This window comes from Aedes aegypti, chromosome 1 (genome assembly GCF_002204515.2).
Source record: "Aedes aegypti strain LVP_AGWG chromosome 1, AaegL5.0 Primary Assembly, whole genome shotgun sequence".
In the NCBI taxonomy this organism is placed as follows: domain Eukaryota; kingdom Metazoa; phylum Arthropoda; class Insecta; order Diptera; family Culicidae; genus Aedes; species Aedes aegypti.
Window position 1 is genome coordinate 68,665,742 of NC_035107.1, and position 20,827 is coordinate 68,686,568.

The window sequence follows — 20,827 nt, forward strand, 5'->3', positions numbered from 1 at the left end:
TGACGGACCTGGTCCGCGTCTACAAAGCCATGCTGAATGTGCCTGGGTTCGATTCCCGGTTGGTCCATGATCTTTTCGCAATTGGAATTTCCTTGACTTCCCTGGGCATAAAATATCATCGTACCTGCCACACGACATACGAATGCGAAAATAACAAGTTTGGCAAAGAAAGCTCTCAGTTAATAAATGTGGAAGGGCTCATTGAACACTAAGCTGAGAAATGTGCTCTGTCCCAGGGGGACGTAATGCCAAGAAAGAAGAAAATATGAACTCCTGAAAAAATCTTCGAAACAAAATATCTGAAAGAAACATGGGGCAAATTTAATTACCCGAATTTTTAGATCAAAAAGGTAATTTTAATAAAGTGCTCGTCGAACCCCAACTTCTCCACAGCAAAAATCCCAATCATCTGGTTATCGTTTATCTGTCACCCACACACTCACAGCGTAGTACACAAAACACCGCTAATCGTCGGTCGCTTCAACTTCGGTTCGGTGCCGTCGTTCGTGTGTGGGATCGAAACAAAAGACAGTCAGTCTTTTACTCGCTTCCGTGTCGATTGTCCGTGAAGTTTCGCGAAACTTTGTGCGATTTTTTATCGGTGTGAATACGCTTTTTAATCGGTTTTTGTTTGGTTCTTTTCTCGGTCGCGGGAACAGATTTCACTTCCTCAAACGAAAAATTCGCACTGGAAGTTCTTTGTCGGATATCGGTGCTCGACGAAAGTGACTTCGAATTCTTGGAAGGTAACGAAAAGCCAAGCAGGTGGGTTTGGGATTCGTATTGAAAATTTTTGCATTACCAAAAATCTAACGAAAAGATTCAGGGTGTGTGTTGGTTTGGCAGTGTTTCTTGGTGTGCGAATTCCGGTGTGTGTTTCTGCAGAGACAGCAGTGTTCTGAAACGATCACCAAAACTGTCGTGTGCGTTTTCTATTGGTTCGCTTTCCACGGCGATTTTCACAGGGAAGTTTGGCAGAAAGAGATAGCAGGTAAGCGTTTTCCTATTTCTTCATCAATGAAATGCAGTGTTCCCAGGGCTATTATATAGAGTATAATTATTATATCGGGATGATTGCAATTTAGGAAAATTGTTGTTAAATGATTCATTACGCAACTCAAACAGATTCCTTTTTTAAAATTTTTGCGCCGTGTACATCGCTTAACGTTCAACGCTCCGTCATCGTAATCATCGTCATCATCGAAACTTCAAAAGCAGTTTTTCTGTTCAGAACTGAAAATTATTCGACGAAAAAGTGTTCACCGTGTTGTGTTTGGAGAATTGAATACAGTGAACACTTTTTCCTGTTAATTTTCTTGACTTTGAACGAACTGCTCCTGAAAATTCCGAAATCGATGACGGATCCTGCCCCCTTAAAGTTTGCATGCCATCGGCTCTAGTTCGAAAATTAGGGATTTTCCCACAAAATTTTGATGACAAAACATACACCGTTTTGTAGGTTTCGAAAGTATAAATTCCGACTTAAGGTCGTTTTGTCAATCCGGAAATTAAATGTTCTAAAAGTGAAAACCGATTAAGTTTAAAGTGGTATGTTTACATTATTGGCTGCGGAATACGATGAATCGATAATGTGAGTTCGATTACTATTCGGAGATAAGGGTGTATGAATATTTTAGTACAATTCGTAGTTGCTACTCCGTGATTGACCGGAATAATCAAAATTGTACAGGGAACCAACAGATGTAGCTTGGGTATGGCTGTATGAATACTTTTTTTCTAATAACATGCACCTAACGCGTTTTTCCGCACAAAATGGTAAACTACAGATAGATAGGCACACAGATAGGCTGTTTTGACAACAAAAGTTGATGTACAGTCAACTCTCCATAACTTGAGATTGAAGGGACCATCGAGTTCGGTGGGTGATTTACAGAACACAAAACCAGTGCAAATCGATCCAAGGCATCATCGAGTCAGCCATGAGAACCAATATTTACTATGGTTCTCTAACTCGATATCGAGTAAGGGAAAGCTGATTGTATGTATATCAAAAGGGCCTTAATTTTTTTTGATAACATAATGTAACAAACTAACAAAGCTAGAATTATGCAAATTTAAAATTTATTGGAGGTAATTTTGATGACAGTCATTCTCTCATAGGGGGGTGACCCATTTCGCATAAAGACGTTTCGCATAAGGACGTTTCGCATACCGACGTTTGGCGTAATGGACGTTTCGCATAAAGCAATTTCATACAAGAACAGGTAGCATTTTATAGAAGGCATATTATTATGATTATGCCAAATGTCCATTATGCCAAACGTCCGTATGCGAAACGTCCTTATGCGAAACGTCTTTATGCGAAATGTCCCACCCCCCTCTCATAGTCTGAAATAATTTGCAACAAAAATGGATGTGCGCATGGCATTTATATGGAAATTACTATGAAAAGAGCTTACCTTTCTGTGATCAGTCATCTAACTGCTCGTCATATTTTATGCAAAACGGAACAAAGTCTACAATACACAAACAATTCAATTAATAGTGAAAAGAATAGAATTTGGATTTTGTACGGACTGTCCCCCAACTTACCGGATATTCGTACCGACAGTAGCAAAAGTGTTTACGAGTTAAAACTGGATGTAAAAATGTTTAACATTGCATTCGTCCTTTGATAATTCACGGTTCAAGTTACTTGTTTTCACAATAACACTTATTTTATTTTTTAAAATATATTTTACATGAAAACAAGAATTTGTTCAAAATTGTAAGGTATAAAAACAATACAGCGTTTTGTTACATAATATTAATTTTGTCTTTGAATTGTATCTACACACAAGAATATTGTTGGTTCATTTGCAATATGCTGTATTGTATTCTATACGTTATATTGAATGAGCATGAGCATGAGCATAGATGACCGTACAATTCGTAGTTGCTACTCCGTGATTGATCGGAGGAATCGAAATTGCATAGATATTTAATGAATGGGAGGGGGGGGGGTTGCTTAGGATTAGCTCACCATTCTCAATGTGCACCAATCAAGAGCTCTAAAGTCAATAACGGCGCCGGCCACGTCCTTATAGTCATCGAGGAAGGGAAGGAATGTTCGTAGTCTAATGGCAATCGCTTCTGCTTCCCAAGCAGGAAGTCGTGGGTGCAACTCCATGCCCGCTCTTTTCTCATATTTGTAACATTCTTCCTAATACATTTCTTTCTTTATTTCTATGGTGACTGTCCTTTAGTTACATAAGAAAATTTTGATAATTTTTCGACCCCCAGTCTTACCATACATAGTATGTAAATTAAAAATAATGTGTATGGTGCGTGTGAAGTATCTTCTGTCAATGTGATTTGGTGATAATAACTAGCATCATAGGCACGGCCTGCTCATTAACATGATGATCTACCATATCACTTTTTGCTTAACACAAGTTTGTTGGGCTTTTTCAATAATGATCAAAGCAATGAACATATTCAGCAGACAGTTTTGTTTAATACAACGATATTATACATACCGTCGAACGGTATCAACAACATCAGTGAACTGTGTTCTAATTCTTTTGCAGCACGTAGGATGAAACGATGGCCTTTGTGGCCGTGCGGATCAAGGAGTGTGGGTGGAATGTATTTCGACTGTGCCACTGGGCGTTGCATGCTAGCCCGTTGTCTAGTGTGGTGCTCCATTCAAATGACAAATCGTCCAATGGAAGCATTAACGTGTCAGTGTTTTTTTTTTCAAATCAAAGTAATTTTGGATTGAGAAAAGATGAATGTGCCTTTTCCTACTTCTTAAATAACTGAACAAAGCAACGCAAACAAAGGATATTTTGAATACTAGTTCGATTCTCATCAAGAAGACGTAAAACTTTTTCGCAAATTTCACATCAATTTGTCCATTTAATCCAATTTCAAAATATATGTGATGTTTAGTTTTTTCGGTAGTTGTTAAAACTTCTACTCGGCTGGTTAGCCGTAAACCACGAATTATAATTAATTAAACAAGTATACTTAAATAACTCATTTGTATTGCCCATTGCACGGTGACGTCATCAGAAAATCGCTCTCTCTCCCTCCTTCGGAAAATCTGGAAACGATGGTACCAGTTTCTGTCAAAGTTGACAGGTACTGGCACCATTGTTTTCAAGTTTTGTTGAAGAGCAAAAGAGAGAGAATTTCGCCATGAAATGCCTAATTGTGACGCAAGAAATATAATCCCTAAAGGAATCTGATGTACAATACAGTGCATTCCCGCTAAATTGAACGGTACCTCATGTAAGCTATCAGGTTTCATTTTTAATTTGAACTTTTAGTCACCCTAGAATCGTGTTTCTGGTTACCTCTTTCACTGTTTCGTTTTGATTCTGCGTTCCGTTCCACAGCGTTCCATTTCGCTTTACTCCGTTTCATGAGGCAAATGACGTTTGAACCATTTTTAATCTGAACGATGTGCAAATTAGCGGGGTACAAATCAAAAAGTGTTCAGATTAAGGGGCCTATTTTGTAAATCGAGCAGATTCATGTGACTCGTCTGTATTCATTGTCGATCAAAGCAAGCATGCATATTTCAGATGTCACCCGTCGACTCCCATAGTAATCCAGTTACATTCCTTCTTCTGCCGGATGTGAGATCACTGCGTCCATTTTTTAGAACTATTGTGATATATCCTTTTGCTTTTACTAAGACACTCTGTGGCGAGAACGCCACCGGAATACTTTGCGCGGTGACTGAACTTTTAGCCATCTGCCATTAATGGGCAGAAGTCCTAAGTTGCGGCATTGCGAATCCCCCAATCTGGTACGATCTGATAAAGTCTGATAAAGTCGACCACTTCCCTGGGGGATGCGTTCCAAATATCGGCCGGCTCCAAAAAGGGCTTGCCAAATATTTTGGACCTTCGTATATGTGCACTGCAAGAGCAGAGAAGGTGTTGAGAGGTTTCGCACGTTTCACTACAGAAACGGCAATTTGGGTTTTGGATGGCTCCGATCTTTTGTAAATGGTATCTGCTGGGGCAGTGTCCAATTATTAGACCGGTATAGGTGTTGAGGTCCCTTTTGTTGAGACCAACGAGTTTTTGTGTTTGTTTCGAATTAATTGTGACGAATCTTTTGGTCTGATTCGCATTGGAAACTGTTTTCCAATTGGATATAATTTGACTGGACAACCAGCTGTTCAGTTCAATATTTAGTGAGCAGTTTGATATGCCAAAGAATGGCTCACGACCAATGAATGTATTGGCCGATCCATTCCTGGCTAGCTCATCGGCAATTTCATTACCCTCTAGACCCGTATGCCCCGGGATCCAATATAGTTTAACTCGATTGCGGATGGCTAGGGTTTTTAGAGCAAGAATACATTCCCACACTAATTTTGAGTTAAAAGTGTAAGCTTTCAGAGCATGAAGAGCTGCATGGCTGTCGGAGAAAATACAGATTGTGGCATTTCTGTAATTCTTCTTTACGCTGAACTGTGCACATTCAATCATAGCATAAGCTTCAGCCTGAAAAACTGTAGGCCACTGTCCGAGAAGGACAGAGATTTTAGTTCTTGGTCCGTGCACTCCATATTCAGAACAATAGGGTCCTAAAGCCCTGTCCCAATTTTAGTGCCAAACGCTTAAGTTTAGGTCAAAAACACATGTTTACTTAATTTTCTAATGTTTTCCGTTGGTTTAAGCCCAAAAAACATTTTTTTAGATTTTGTTACATCCTTTGGCTTAAACTCAAATTTTGGGTGTATTTTGTTTTCCGTGTCCCTTACGAAATGTCAGATAGGAACAACCCCACACGCTCGTTCAAATCTACTCAAAAGAGAGTAACTTTGACTCACTTTTGAAGTTTTAAGTTAGCTGTCAAAAGTGAGTAACCTTATTTTATCAAAGTGAGTAACTTTCTACTCAACCATGAAAGAAAACCACCTTACTCACTTTTGAGTAAACACAAACATATTCGACTCACTTTGTAAACGTCAAAGACTTGTGAAAATTTCGCGCGCTCGAACTGACAAATCCTCCGTTGTGGTGAAAATTTTTCCGTCGACGTGATGTCGGACTGTTTTCAAAAACAGTCGAGACAAAAGCCGAGCCGGCAGAGCAATGGCAGTTAGTTTGCTTGAAACTTCGCTTCGGAAGTCCAACCTGCGAATTCCAGATTAGTGCTGCGAAGTCAATAATCCTGATATCAAGTGAAGCGAGGTCGAAGTGAAAATGACCAAGTCCTGGTTTTGATCGAACAACCGCAAAAAAAAAATATAAACAGTAAGTTTTACCGTCGTACTTTTTATTGGGCTAATTATAAATTCTTTACAGTCTAACCGGGAAGGCTACTGGCACGGTCAAACTACATCCTCCATGGTTTCATCAATCCCCCAGAGATTTATAACATCCAGAGCAGCGAAATTTTCAACACAAATATCAAATTTTTTTTACTTGTTATCATGTATTATTCATATAGTAATGTAAGAGATAATGAATAAATGTTATGTTTATTGTATATTTCTCCTGATTTTATGAATAACATAATGAATTTATTTCCAAAAATATTATTTCCTGAAGTGAGTGACATCTACTCACTTTCGCAAATTTCAGATCAAACGAAGTGAGTAAGTGTTACTCCCATATTGACATTTGACAATGTTACTCTAAAGTGAGTAACGATGGTGTTACTCACTTTTGAGTAGTTCCACTTTGTTCCGAAGTGAGTCGAAATCTACTCACTTGTGAGTAGATCTGAACGAGCGTGCAGTGGTGTTTTGTCGACTAAGCGAACGTCAAACATGATCAAAAGTGTCAAGGTTCATTTATGGACCAAATTTTTAAATTAAAGTTCAAACACGATATAGCCATTATTTGAGCGGGAAAAATTGCTAAAGTAGTTACAGTAACATGCTCTTTCGTGTTATTATATAAAAACAAGATTTCATTAAAAATTTTAGGACCCAATTGTTCATTCTCGATCCATCAGTGTAGAATTTGATCGAGCCTGGAGGAATACTCGGTCCACCTTCTTGCCACTCTTGGCGAGAAGGAATGAACACCGTTTATGGTAAGTCATAATTCACAACCATTTCGATCCAGTCACTGCATTTTTCTACAATTGGATTTATAGAAAATTCGTTTAGTATGCTTAGGTAACCGGTTAAATCACCTGGCAGAAGGTTTATTGATCGTTTTAGCCTCAGAGCGCTTTTCTCAGCATCCAGCTTTATGAGTTGATCTAGCCGGGGCAGATTAAGCATTGCATCTAGAACGAATTAATGGGCGCTGTGAACTGCACCAGTAATGGCGACGCACGCAGCGCGTTGGATTTTGTTCAGCTTGGTTCTAGCCGTAACCTCGCTTGTTTTTGGCCACCAAACTAGGGAAGCGTAGGCTATTCTAGGCCGAACGATGGTTTTGTATATCCACATGATCATATTAGGTTTTAGGCCACACTTCTTTCCACAGGTCTTTGAGCAGACCCACAGAGAATTGAGACCTTTATTTACCATGCTTTGAAACACACATCTTCCAATTGAGTTTAGCATCAAGCGTAATGCCAAGGTATTTGACTTCATTTGAGTAAACCAATTGTGTTTGGTTAAGGAAAAGAGGTACCTTTCTGCGCTTTGTGAATGGAACAATCGTCGTTTTTGAAGGATTTATCCCCAGTTTCTCTTTCAGACACAAGGAGAGCGTGTAATCGAGAGCTGATTGCATTCTTGCAAGGACAACGCTTTCAAATTTGCCGCGTACAATGATGACAACATCATCAGCGTAGCCAACAACCTCGAATCCTCTTTTTTCCAAGCTATTAAGAAGATCATCCACCCTCTCGGACAGTGGCCTACAGTCCACCATAACAAAGGTGAAAGTATCCCTCCTTGAGGACACCCCTTTGTGGCCATTTGCTAGCATAGCATGTACCCTGGTAGCAATGCATGGGTCAAATTTTCTCCTATGCATTGCTGACACTATAGACGAATAGGAAGCGTTATCGAATGCACCCTCAATTTCAAGAAATGCCACGTAAGGCTGTATGGCGATTTCCTTTGCATGAAAAGTTTTCTCGATCTTGTTGACTAGCATGTGTAGTTCGAAGATCGTAGATTTTCCACTTTGGTAAGCGAATTGATGTTTGGAAAGAGGCATTGCTTCCATAAATTTTGAATTTATGAACTCTCCTAAGACCTTTTTCATTATTTTAAGCATCACTGACGACAGACTTATGTCGTTTTCGTTTTTAGGAACTGGGTCGGTGATCAACACATAAACAAACCAATGTCAAATAAATTGTAGTTCGGTCGAACCTGAATCGGGTTGGGGTTGAAACTGTGATTCAGAACGGGTTGCGCCAGTTCCAACCTAGGTTCAAAAACGAATTCGACATTATCGGTCTGTAAGATTTGGGATTGGTTTTGTCTTTTTTTACCGCATTCGGGAAAAAGACAACTCGAACTTGACACCAGTCATCTGGAATATGTCCTAACACTAAACTGGCCTTAAAAATCTTTATCTGGATAAGCGCTAGGAAATTTCCATCCATGGCTCAAAGGATCTCACTGCCCTTTCCACCCTTGCTCGCGTAAAGGCTTCTTTGGCAACCTTCTGTGCGCCTCTTTTGGTACTTTAGTCCCATGTTGACCGGAGACGCCATGTCTGTCGCCAAAAGCGTTCACGCTCGCTTCAAAGATTGAATCAAGGAAGTGTCCTCAGCATTTCACTCAGTGTTTCTGTGGGATCCACAGTAAGCGAACCGTCACATCCAGTTACATAGAGTGACCACTGTCGAAAAACTCGAGTGACAGAGCTGAGTCGAGCGAGTTTTTCGGTCGACAGTGACTCCAGTCGAGTCATTTTGATCGACTCGACTTATAAAATAGACCCCTAAATGTGGTCAAACCAACGGGGTTACCCAATACTATCACAAACTAGTTTACAAAAATTTTTACAATTTTCTGGGAGCACTGCATATATTTTCACGATTTTCAGGTGAAAAAGAAAGTGGTACACACATTCATAAAAATATCGTTCTCCTTTCATTGCAGAACCGTGCGGGAACGAGCGAGACAGTGCATTCGCCTGCAGAATCCACCTCTCGTTGGAATCCCAAAGGAGCGAAAGAGACACCTCTAGTTCTCATCCAAATCGCGAGTGACAGTCCACTGCTTGGGTGTCTGTGGAACTGTTTTGACGCTGTTTGACCGCGACCGACGACCGAGCAATAACAGTACACTGCCACACCAAAACACAACCCATCCGGATCGTTAAAAGCACATTATTTACGTATTTAATTAATGCTTTTTCGCGGTGCTCGACCGATTGTTAGTAGTGGTTATTGTGCACTAGTAGATTGTAGGTATCACAAGCTGACTACTTGGCTCGTGTTCGATCGACGACGACATCATCAAACCATTAAGTAATTGTTGGACCGTCCGACGGAACGGATGCCCCTTTATATTTTACGCGAGTGAGGTTCAGTTCGAATGTTGTATGATTAAAAAGGTGACCAACCGAACGACTCCGGCTGTGAGTCTGTGAGCAGCACTTTTATTCTTTTCCTATACGCGGCAGACAAACGCGACGTTGTAGAGCTAGTGAGTGGAAGAGACACTAAGTACCAAGTGCCTTTTCTAGGCGAAACGAATTGCGATACGTGTTAATGGACAAAGTGCCCGAATCAGCACAGCGATAGCATCTTGTAGATCATCATCGACGTCGGATTTGTCATCACCGCTGCCCCAATTGGATAGTGTGAATTGGCTATTTGGTGGCCGAATAGTAGTGAATTTGGATGGCCATACCGTAGAAGACAGCTGTGGAAGGCGGGGAACATTGTGTCCGTTTCCCTGGAAGGAAAAATTTGCGAAAAAAAATTCAGCGATAATTAAGAGGAACCTGTGCTGTTTAGGGGTTTGTGTGGGTAAGGGTGGAAGACGTGAGGCGGGGGGATCGTAGGTCGTGAGAGTGAACGGTGCATCGCAAAAGATCAGACAGGCAGAGATGGAAAAGTCTTATTTTTAGGTGTAATTTTCCGATATATGCCTCGGTTCGTGGGGGCGGCAGCGGTGGTGGCGAGACGACAAACGAGGCGACGGAACAAGGGACACGGTGCTGCATTAATCGTTATTATCCAAAAAAAAGTCAGTCAACCTTTAAACGCAAGTTTGTTTCTATAGTTGTTCTACACTTCTAGATCGATTTTTCAAATTATCGCCCCTTTAAAGGTGTATGGCTCAAAATCGCTAAATTTTAGTACGTGGTAGAACATTTTAGTTATGGTTGAAGTATTCAGCTTCGTTCAAGACTTTCCGCCAGGGATTTTTTAAACTAACAATAATTATGTTCCCTGGATTATGTCCAGTATCCGGCCTTACTTGGCCGAATGGTTAGAGTCCGCGGCTACAAAGCCATTCTGAAGGTGTCTGGGTTCGATTCTCGGTCGGTCATTGTTTTTTTTTCGTATTAATGGAAATTTACTTGGCTTCCCTGGACACAGAGTATCTTCGTTCCTGCCACACGACGAATGCGAAAATGGTAACTTGGGCAAAGAAAGCTCTCAAATAATCACTGATGAACTATTCATAACAGCACTAAGCTGAGAAGCTCTGTCCCAGTTAGGACGTAATGCCTAGAAGAAGAACCTCAGCCTCACGCAAATCATTTTTGACAATATCTCTGCCATTTTCCAACAGATTTTAATAATTCATAGCTTTTTCAAACGCAAATAATGGCGCGTACATGATTGGTTTGAGATTTCACAGATTTTTGTGTTTTAAGTAAGTTCAGGTGAACCCAAACTTTTGCACGATGACTTGAATGACTGTTTCATTGATTTTGAATAGATTTCAGATTTTTCCGCACAAATTTCGTAAGTACTCTTTAAAGAATATAAGATTACGATTCTAATGACACCTTGTTTTAAAACTTTGGTCAATCCAATGCTGAGGAAATTAGCTATGTGTTTCAGTGTGTTTTTTTGAAAAATATCACAACTTTAAGTAAAAATTTAGTATATAAATGTTTTTGGAAAAATACATACAATGTAAGAATAACTCTTTGCCTTTCGAATACGGCTAGGAGAGTTTCAATTGGATGCGTAATCACAGAGATATGGACTGACTTGTATGTTTTTGAGAGGGTGAACCCAAACTTTTGCACGGGAGTGTATTTAAGAATTTCTTTGATTGATTTATCTGGAATTGCAACAAAAAATTCCTCCAGGTCTTTCAATGAATTCCAATATTTATCTTAGAGGAATCCTTCACCCGAAACTTATTTTTTTCGGGATTTCTCCAGGAATTTGTCAAGAGATCCCTTCATGAATTACTCCAGAGATTTACTCATGAATTTGTCCAGCGGCCTCCTTTAAGAACAATACAGTTGTATTTACTAGTATGCTTGAAATCACTCCAAACATTGTGCAAAAAATCTTCCAAACTTTCTCCAGAAATTTCTGTAGGATATTCTCCAAGGATTTGTCCATGAAACATTGCAAACTTTGGAATCCAAAGAAATTTTATGTGGAAGGAAATCCTCCAATGATTCCACTAAACATTTCTCCGGATAGTTCTCAACAGGATCTGAACAACGACTGTTATGCGAACAGCAGCAGTATAATAATTTCTAGAAACAGAAACAGCTGTCCAAAGTGTTTCTACTCCATGACTCCATTTCCACTAGTCGATTGTTCCTTCAGTATTGACCCATAGAGGTTCCACTGTATATTTGTACTTCGATTTTAAAGGATAAAGACTAACGTACACACTTAGAATATAATACCAAATTTGGTTCAATTTTCTACCGCATCACGTTGGTTCCCAACAACAAACCAAAGAGAACTCCCTCATATTTTGAATTTGAATCGATCTTTCTGATACAACTTAATATTTACGAGTAATCATTATGCAGATTCAACCGAAATGTTCGTTAAATATCCAAAACATACGAATTCGTTGAGCAAGACCTGAAAAAGCTTGCTATGCTCAACCAAAGCTCGTTAAGTATTGACGTTTGACTGCTGCGGATCGACTCAAAGGCATAATTTTAACCGGAAAAACTCGGTTTTCGAATTAAATGCAGATATATTCAGCCATGTTTGTTTTCACATACACGTTTTGAAAAGTAGTTCAACGATCGTGTGAGGCGAACAAAATCTATTGGAATATATATATTTTTTTAATTTCTTTGTTAGTATCATTCCAAACATTACATTCATTTCTTATATCTAGGTGTTCTGTGTTATTAGACAACACTATCATCCTAATTTGGTAAAACAAATTTAAGATTTAATTAACATTTTCATTTGCCGTAGCAGTTCAGATTTTTTACAGGTGAGTTGATTTCACCTGCTTATAAGAGAAAAAAAAAACGCTTTGAATATACTTAACCTAACTTAACCTAAACATATAACGCATTAATCGTGGCAATAGAAGATTGTAACGATTTTTGCCTGAAATTATTTATTATTTTATTTGACATTTGTTCCAATGTTTCAGCATTGGATATTCTATGTAACTCATGGTACTATACCAGGGAGGAAATCTCAGAATCATTTTCAAAATTTTATTTTGAATTCTCTGCAGAGCTTTCTTCCTGGTATTACAACAGCTAGTCCATATTGGTACAGCATACAACATGGCTGGCCTGAAAATTTGTTTGAATATCAAAAGCTTGTTCTTAAGACAAAGTTTTGATTTTCTATTAATAAGGGGATAGAGACATTTTACATATTTATTTCATTTGGCTTGAATGCCCTCAATGTGATTTTTGAAAGTTAAATTCTTATCTAGCATGAGCCCTAGATACTTAACTTCATCTGACCAATTTATTGGAACCCCTCTCATCGTGACAACATGTCTACTTGAAGGTTTCAAATAAAGAGCTTTTGGTTTATGTGGGAATATTATTAGTTGAGTTTTGGAAGCATTAGGAGAAATCTTCCATTTTTGCAAGTATGAAGAAAAAATATCCAAACTTTTTTGCAATCGACTACACATGACACGCAGGCTTCGTCCTTTGGCGGAGAGGCCTGTGTCATCCGCAAACAAAGATTTTTGACATCCCTGAGGTAACTCAGGTAAGTCAGATGTGAAAATATTGTATAATATTGTCCCAAAATGCTGCCTTGGGGAACACCAGCTCTTACAGGAAGTCTTTCAGATCTGGAGTTCTGATAATAAACCTGAAGTGTACGATTTGACAGATAACTTTGAATTATTCTAACAATGTATGTTGGAAAATTAAAGTTTTTTAATTTTACAATCAAACCTTCATGCCAAACACTGTCGAATGCTTTTTCTATGTCTAGAAGAGCAAGACCAGTAGAATAGCCTTCAGATTTGTTGGAACGGATCAAATTTGTTACACGTAAAAGTTGATGAGTGGTCGAATGTCCATGGCGGAATCCGAACTGTTCATTGGCAAACATTGAATTTTCGTTGATGTGGGCCATCATTCTGTTCAAAATAACCTTTTCAAAAAGTTTACTGATGGAGGAAAGCAAACTGATTGGACGATAGCTAGAAGCTTCTGCAGGATTTTTGTCTGGTTTTAAAATTGGAACAACCTTAGCATTTTTCCATTTGTCAGGAAAATATGCTAATTGAAAACATTTGTTGAATATATCAACTAAAAACGATAAGCTACTTTCTGGAAGTTTCTTGATGAGGATGTAGAAAATTCCATCATCGCCAGGAGCTTTCATATTTTTGATTTTTTTAATAATAGTTCTCACTTCTTCCAAATCAGTCTCCCAGGCATTTTCGAAAACGTTCCTTTGATTGAGCATATTTTCGAACTCCTGAGTAACTTCATTTTCAATTGGACTAGTAAGTCCTAAATTAAAATTGTGCGCGCTTTCAAACTGCATAGCAAGTTTTTGAGCTTTTTCGCAATTAGTTAGTAATAACTTGTTTTCCTCTTTCAATGCCGGTATTGGCTTCTGAGGTTTTTCAAGATTTTAGATAATTTCCAAAGGGGCTTAGAGCTAGGGTCCAATTGAGAAATTTTATTTTCAAAATTTTTGTTTCTTAAATCTGCAAAACGTTTCTTGATTTCTTTCTGCAAATCCTGCCATATAATTTTCATAACAGGATCACGAGTGCGTTGAAATTGCCTTCTCCTCACGTTTTTAAGACGGATCAAGAGTTTAAGATCATCGTCTATAATCACGGATTCAAATTTTACTTCACATTTTGGAATTGCAATGTTCCTGGCTTCAACAATGGAATTTGTTAAAGTTTCAAGAGCATTGTCAATATCAATTTTAGTTTCTAAAGAAATGTTAACATCAAGATTAGAGTCAACATACGTTTCATATATATTCCAGTTGGCTCGTAAATAATTGAAAGTGGAGCTGATAGGATTGAGAATCGCTTCATGCGATATTTTTCATGCATGAGTAACTAATTGGCTACAAAGATGACTAGAGTCGGTTAAGACCAAGTCAATCGTAGATGGATTTCTAGAAGATGAAAAACATGTAGGGCTATCAATCAGGGTATTGAATTGAGAAATATCCTGAAGAGCACTCATCAAATAAGATTCTGCCGTTGGAATTACTTTGCGAATTATTCCATGACCGATGTTTGGCATTAAAGTCACCAATGACAAAAAATTTTGACTTATTGCGAGTCAATTTTCGCAAGTCAGTTTGGAGCAAATTAACTTGCTGTCCAGAGCATTGAAAAGGCAAATAGGCAGCTATGAAAGTATATTTACCAAACTGTGTTTCAACAGAAACACCTAAAGTTTCAAAAACTTTAGTTTCAAATGACGAAAACAGTTGATGTTCTATACGCCTATGAATGATGATTGCAACTCCCCCACATGCCCCATCAAGTCGATCATTACGATAAACAAAAAAGTTAGGATCTTTTTTTAGTTTGGATCCAGGTTTTAAATAAGTTTCGGTAATAACTGCTATATGCACGTTATTAGCTGTAAGAAAATTAAACAGCTCGTCCTCTTTACCATTCAGAGAACGAGCATTCCAATTTAAAACATTTAAATTATTATTTGGATCCATTAGAAAAACGTAATCCAATAACAATTTGATTTGTAAATTTTACACCTACTTGGACTGCTTCAGTCATAGTGGTGGCTTTGAACATTGCATCAATCATTAGATTCAATTGTTCAGTTAGAAAATTAAAATCAGAGGCAGACATATCATCTGATGATTTCCCATTAGAATTTTCGGTAGACGAAGAAGCGGGGTAGGAGTTACCTGTGGCGGTAGGGTTTTTTCCATTTGATTTGAAACAAGTAGAATGGGTACTCATGGAACGAATAGGGGAAGAGTTCAAATTACCTGCTACGATATCGGCAAAGGATTTACCGTGGGTAGATACATTCGAAATTGAAAGATTCGAACGGCTACCCGACGGATTAAAATTTGTTTGTGAATGAGCATGATTATGATCTTCCTGGTGGGTATGATTCATAATCAAGCGATCGTTTACTGAAAAATGAGCATTGTTCGATACTCTACCAGGCAAATTCCGGAAACGATCGTTATTGTAACGGATATTATCTTTCATCTGCCTGGCACGAGCCTCAATGACCCTTTTGCGTGAAGGGCATTCCCAAAAGTTAGCTTTATGAGGGCCCTTGCAATTGGCGCATTCAAACTTTCTGGTATCTTCTTTCACAGGACAGTCGTCCTTAGCTTGAGAAGAACCTCCGCAAATCATGCATTTAGCATCCATGCGACAATTTTTTGTACCATGACTCCACTTTTGGCACCGACGGCACTGAGTGGGGTTCTGGTAATTTCCTCCAGGTTTCTGGAAATGTTCCCACGTCACACGGACATCGAACATAAGTTTAGCTTTTTCTAAAGCTTTAATATTATTTAGTTCTTTTTTGTTAAAGTGAACTAAATAATATTCTTGAGAAAGCCCTTTCCGAACAATGCCAGATTGGGTTCTCTTTTTCATAATGATTACTTGAACTGGGGAAAATCCAAGTAAATCATTTATTCCATTTTTGATCTCTTCAGGTGACTTATAGTCACTTGAGAGACCTTTCAAGACGACTTTGAACAAACGTTCAGTTTTGTCGTCATAAGTAAAAAAATTGTGCTTCTTCTCTTCAAGATGTCTGAGAAGAAGTTCGCGATCTTTAAGAGTTTCCGGCAAAACGCGACAGTCTCCTTTCTTTGCGATTTGGAAGGAAACCTTGATTCCCCTAATGGAGTTCAAGATCTCCTGCCTAAATCTCCCAAATTCGGAACAACTGACCACGATAGGCGGCACTCTTTGCTTCCTCACTTGAATCAAAGAGCCTGGGCTAGAGGCTGCTTCGATTTGGTGTTCGGAAAATTTGTCTAGAGCATCGAACTGATTGCTCATTTCGATACAATTATTCATTTCACCCTTGGAAGAAAGTTCGCATTCCGGAGAAACGTCCTTTCTTCCATTCTTGCCACGTGTAGTGACAGTTTTAAAACCCATTTTTTTGGAAGGAAGTAGTGAATTCAGAGATTCACCCTTCCTTTTGTTAGTTGTTGATACCATGTTTAGTTAATAAACGAAAGAAGATGTGACCTTCGAGATGTAGTGCCTCGTGAGGCCCAAGCAGGACGGTTCGGTTTTGTGTCGTCCGATATATTTTGCTCACGATTTCGCGCGTTTTCGTCGCCGGAGATTTTTTTCCCTGTTTCGGAGCGTCTTGCTGGGTAGGTATTTGGGAAGGCCAAAGCAAGACGGTTTGTTTTCGGAACGCCAAGAAGTTTTGCTGTCAGTGTCAATTTTGTGTTCAGTCGAGAATGGATTACCAACTGGTGAGTTCGTTTCATGCTAATGATAACACATTTTTTCTTAAAAGCGTAACTTTTATGTAATATTAAAACAAACTTTGTATGGTTCGTCACTATAAGTGTCGGCATTATGCTATTTTCTTATACAATTTCAATATACATATATTTTTCTCTTTTTGACATTATTAAAAATTATCTTTTGAATTGTTCGACATTGTGAATGTTGACGTATTTTTTAAAACTTCTACCATATCGAGACAAAATGCACAGTAATACTCATATGTAGTTTTCAAACAAACTATGTTTGGTTCGTCACTACAAGTGTCGGCATTTTTCCTGTTTCATATAATTTAAAATATATACATGTAATTTTCAGTTTTCGTCATTAATAAAAACATCTTTTGAATTGTTCGACATTATAGATGTTGACGTATTTTTAAAGCTTCTACCAAAAACTTCTCGATACAAAAATACAAAACTAGCTTTAAATATAAGTCGCATATTTCCCCCTTGTCCATGGATCGCATCACCGACCAGAGGTGACTCCCAGATCTTTTCCTCCCTCATTAATAAACACCCTTCCCGTGGTGATTGTGGAGATGCAGAGGTATTCTCGGTCTCTAGAAGCAACAATCATTACACCCTAACATTCCTTCCCCATCCCAACTGACTGTAAGGACTTGGCCGGCGCCGTTATTGATCAATAATATTAGATCTGCTAAAATTGCACTTCGAGAGTAAGCGGAAACTCCCATCCCTTATTCATTTGGATCGTAGTGCAATTCTTACCAGTTCCGATCAATCACGGAGTAGCAACCATTGACATTTACAGTCAGTCTATGCTATGCTATGCTATGCTATGCTATGAAAGAAGATGTGACCTTCGAGAGGTTTTTTCCCTAGACGGTGTCCAAGAAGGATTACCACCGCTAGCTTTCGCCAACGGGTCCAACGAAAAATCGAAGGCACGGGTCCAAACAAGGATCGTAAAGGGATCAATAGTAGAAAAAATAGTACTGAAAAGTACTGTTTAAGTAGCACTGAAAAGTACCGTTTTTAATTTTAGCACTGAAAAGAAAAAGAAAACTTCCAAGAGCAGAGAGAATTCGTGTACGCACAGCACGAAGGTACGATGCGCACTAGCTACTTAATTATAATTATTTAAACAAACTGGCGTTTATATTTTTGATGATTTTTTTTTTATAAAACCGGCAAATGAAGCACCGTGCGGGGGAACCAGAGTGTGTTGTCGTCCCCCCGAGTGGGATTTTTTCGCACCGTATTCAATTGTGTATTGTGGTGGCTGTCGTTTCGTTATAGGAAGCAGAGAGAGCGGGTGACGTGAATTTGCATGTGTGAATACAGTGTGAGAAGCGCAGCAGCATCTTGAAGACGAATTATTGCAGCCTCAGTGAAAAAAGGTGAAGCTCTAAAGAGTGTGAAGAGAATAGTGCGTCGTAAAGAACGGAACGAAGTCGGGAAGGTCTCCGGGGGTTCGATCGGTTCGAATTTCCAGGGAGCTGCGAAAGGGCAGGTTGCAAATTTTGGCTACGGCAAGTGTAGGGGGCGCCATCCAAAACGCGCAAGTACAAAGGCAGCCCCGAGAAGAGGAGGGTGAAGGTCGTACGAATCGAGAATCGACAGTTTCTGGAAGCGAGAGGCATCGCCAGTTGAGTGTGTGGAGTCTGGTGTGGTGATTACGGAAGTTCGATCGATCGCGAGTACGCGAACGACAAACGGAGAGCAAACCCGTTCTCGGTTCAAGATCAATGCCAAAGGCGAGGGAGCTGGCGGTGGCAACAGGACGGCAGTAGAACACAACTACACTTCCCTTCGAAAACTCAACCACAGCGACAACCAGTGCAACCTCTCGCAAGATCAGTCGATCCCCATAATGAGACTCGATCGATGATAGTGCTCGGATCGGTTTTAGTTTCGAGATTCTGGCTCAGTTTGATCGTCGTTTCGTAATTCCGTACTTCCCTGTTCCGAAGTATCGTCAGGATCTAGATCATTGTGCCTTTGAGAGCCAGATTTCGTGAGTGCGTGAGTGCGTTCGGGGATCAGGGTGGTAGCGAGGAAATGAAACCTCCTCGATTCACGCGATCGTTCGGAAGCTGGCTTCCTGTGACTTTACTGTTGCTGCTAGTCGTGTTCGCGTCGTGCTTCGGCGCCGCAGATGACATACAACCTAATTCAAGGCAATCAGCACCACCACAGCATCAGCATCACAAAGTTCCTGCCCATCAGCAACACCAGCATGAGCAACAGCGAGGCAGCAGTAGTGGCACCAGCAAAGCTGGATCTCGATCCGATCCTGCTGCTTCGACCGGGTCCGACGGTCAGTCCCCTACAATTCCTGCGGGGTCCCACCAGGACAGTCCCAAGACGTCGTCGACGGGTGGCGGCAGCGGCAGCAATCGGATGCTGGAGACGCGCAATTCCTACGCGGTGCTGAGCCAGGCCATGTCGCAAGCCGTCCACCACGAATTCGGTATGTATCATGGGAAGCGTTCGCGCTCCCACAACTCTGAACCCCCCAACCACACCTCTTTGTTACACAGTTCTAATAGAATAACCCATTCAGTCAAACACGCATGAGAGCGTTAGCACCTTGGATTCCCTCTGCCACCCCACGTGCACGCTAATCTAATCGCAAACACACGTTGATTGAATTGTAGACACATTATCTTAACCAGTACTTCCCAAACTGTGCCTCGTGGCGCCCTTGTGCGCCGTAGAATTGTTCTAGTTGTGCCGCAATTGTTTTATTAGCTAAGTTTATTTATTTGAGGCTCAATTGCGTCTGACGCTTTGTGGAGTCATTAATTTTTGAACTTATAATAACATCCAGGGTTTCAGTGCGTTGCTAGAGAAATAGTTAACGTTTACTAGTTTCTTGGCAAAATCCTGTAGAAACCATTTTCTCCTTCAATTTTTACCGATTTATTGTGAGATGCTTTGTAAATTTCTGGGTGAAAATATTGAATAAATTTAAATAACATCTTATGAAACATAATTAGGATCCTCATTTTATTTAGAACGGGTTTTAAGGAGAGATCTTGGCCGGAAGCCTAAAGTGAATCGAGACGCTAGTTTTTTTTTAATTACTTGGAAAATTTAAGAAGTTTCCAAATAAAAATCTGGCAGATTCATTAGGAATTCCTGTTTTGCAAATTTCTTTATATAGGGTAAAAGCACCGGTTTTGGCCAGCCTAAGAGTAAATGTCAATAAATATTATATAACAAATATGTCAAATGCAAGCTTTCAATCTATATTACGTGTGTAAAATATCAAAGCTGAGCTAAAACCCCTGGGCTTGGGATTATATTTTCCAGGGAGCGATGAATTTTGATAATTGATCGCTGTTGTTAGTAGTTTTGATTAGATGTTGGGTAAATTTCAAAGCAATGGCAACCTTTTTATTACAAAATTTAGATTTTATCTTCTGACCTAAAGATTCTGGTTAAACTACTGTACTAGTTGGGCTGCACTACGCTATCACTCATCAAAATTACTTTCACTTCGGGAAAATATAATTTCAAACTGGCGAGAAGATTACAGACTGAGGGTGGGTTAGGAGCACAATCAGACCCTTGAATGTGCAATGTGGGGTAGTAATTGGGAATGCCATTGACGGTTTGTAATCTTCTACGAGGTTTTCGAAAACCAACAGGGCGCGTGCACCGGGTTGCGGATAGGAGCAAAGGGAGATCAATAGCATCTACCTAAAATAATAGAGCAAAAAGCCGTTCCATGATTAGGTAATGTTAAGCGATCTTCTATGGTGTTCTAGTACTATAAAATTCTTCACTCACTGGGAATTCTGGCCTTGATAATATCAATAGTGATAAAAACATAAAATAATACCTAATACTTAATAAGTACAATGTAGCTTTAATGTAGTAATAAATGAAATAAAATCAATTTTCTATACTTGACAAGGTTTTGAAGACAATCAATGAGTGAAAGAACTACCTATTAGAAAAGCCACATCAGCTAAGTCTATACATATACAAATGTTGGTCATAGGGTCATGGCGAGCATTCGATATGTATGTCTATGACTGATTCTGATCTAATAGGGGCACTAGAAGACCACGCGGACAATTTCGAAACAAAT

At 39.4% G+C, this 20,827-nt stretch overlaps 1 protein-coding gene across 15 annotated transcripts in view; it reads left to right on the forward strand.

Moving 5' to 3' along the window:
• Nucleotides 1-512: 512 nt before the first annotated feature.
• LOC5578290 (stromal interaction molecule homolog) overlaps nt 513-20,827 on the forward strand; it is a 131,194-nt gene continuing 110,879 nt past the window's right edge. Inside the window, exons 1-3 of one of the 15 annotated variants that reach the window (XM_021838938.1) lie at nt 513-765; nt 9,271-9,296; nt 18,025-19,198. In XM_021838938.1, coding sequence (XP_021694630.1) covers nt 18,787-19,198 — 412 coding nt within the window. In that variant the 5' untranslated portion in view covers nt 513-765; nt 9,271-9,296; nt 18,025-18,786. The other 14 variants (XM_021838945.1, XM_021838906.1, XM_021838928.1 and 11 more) reach the window with 14 other exon arrangements.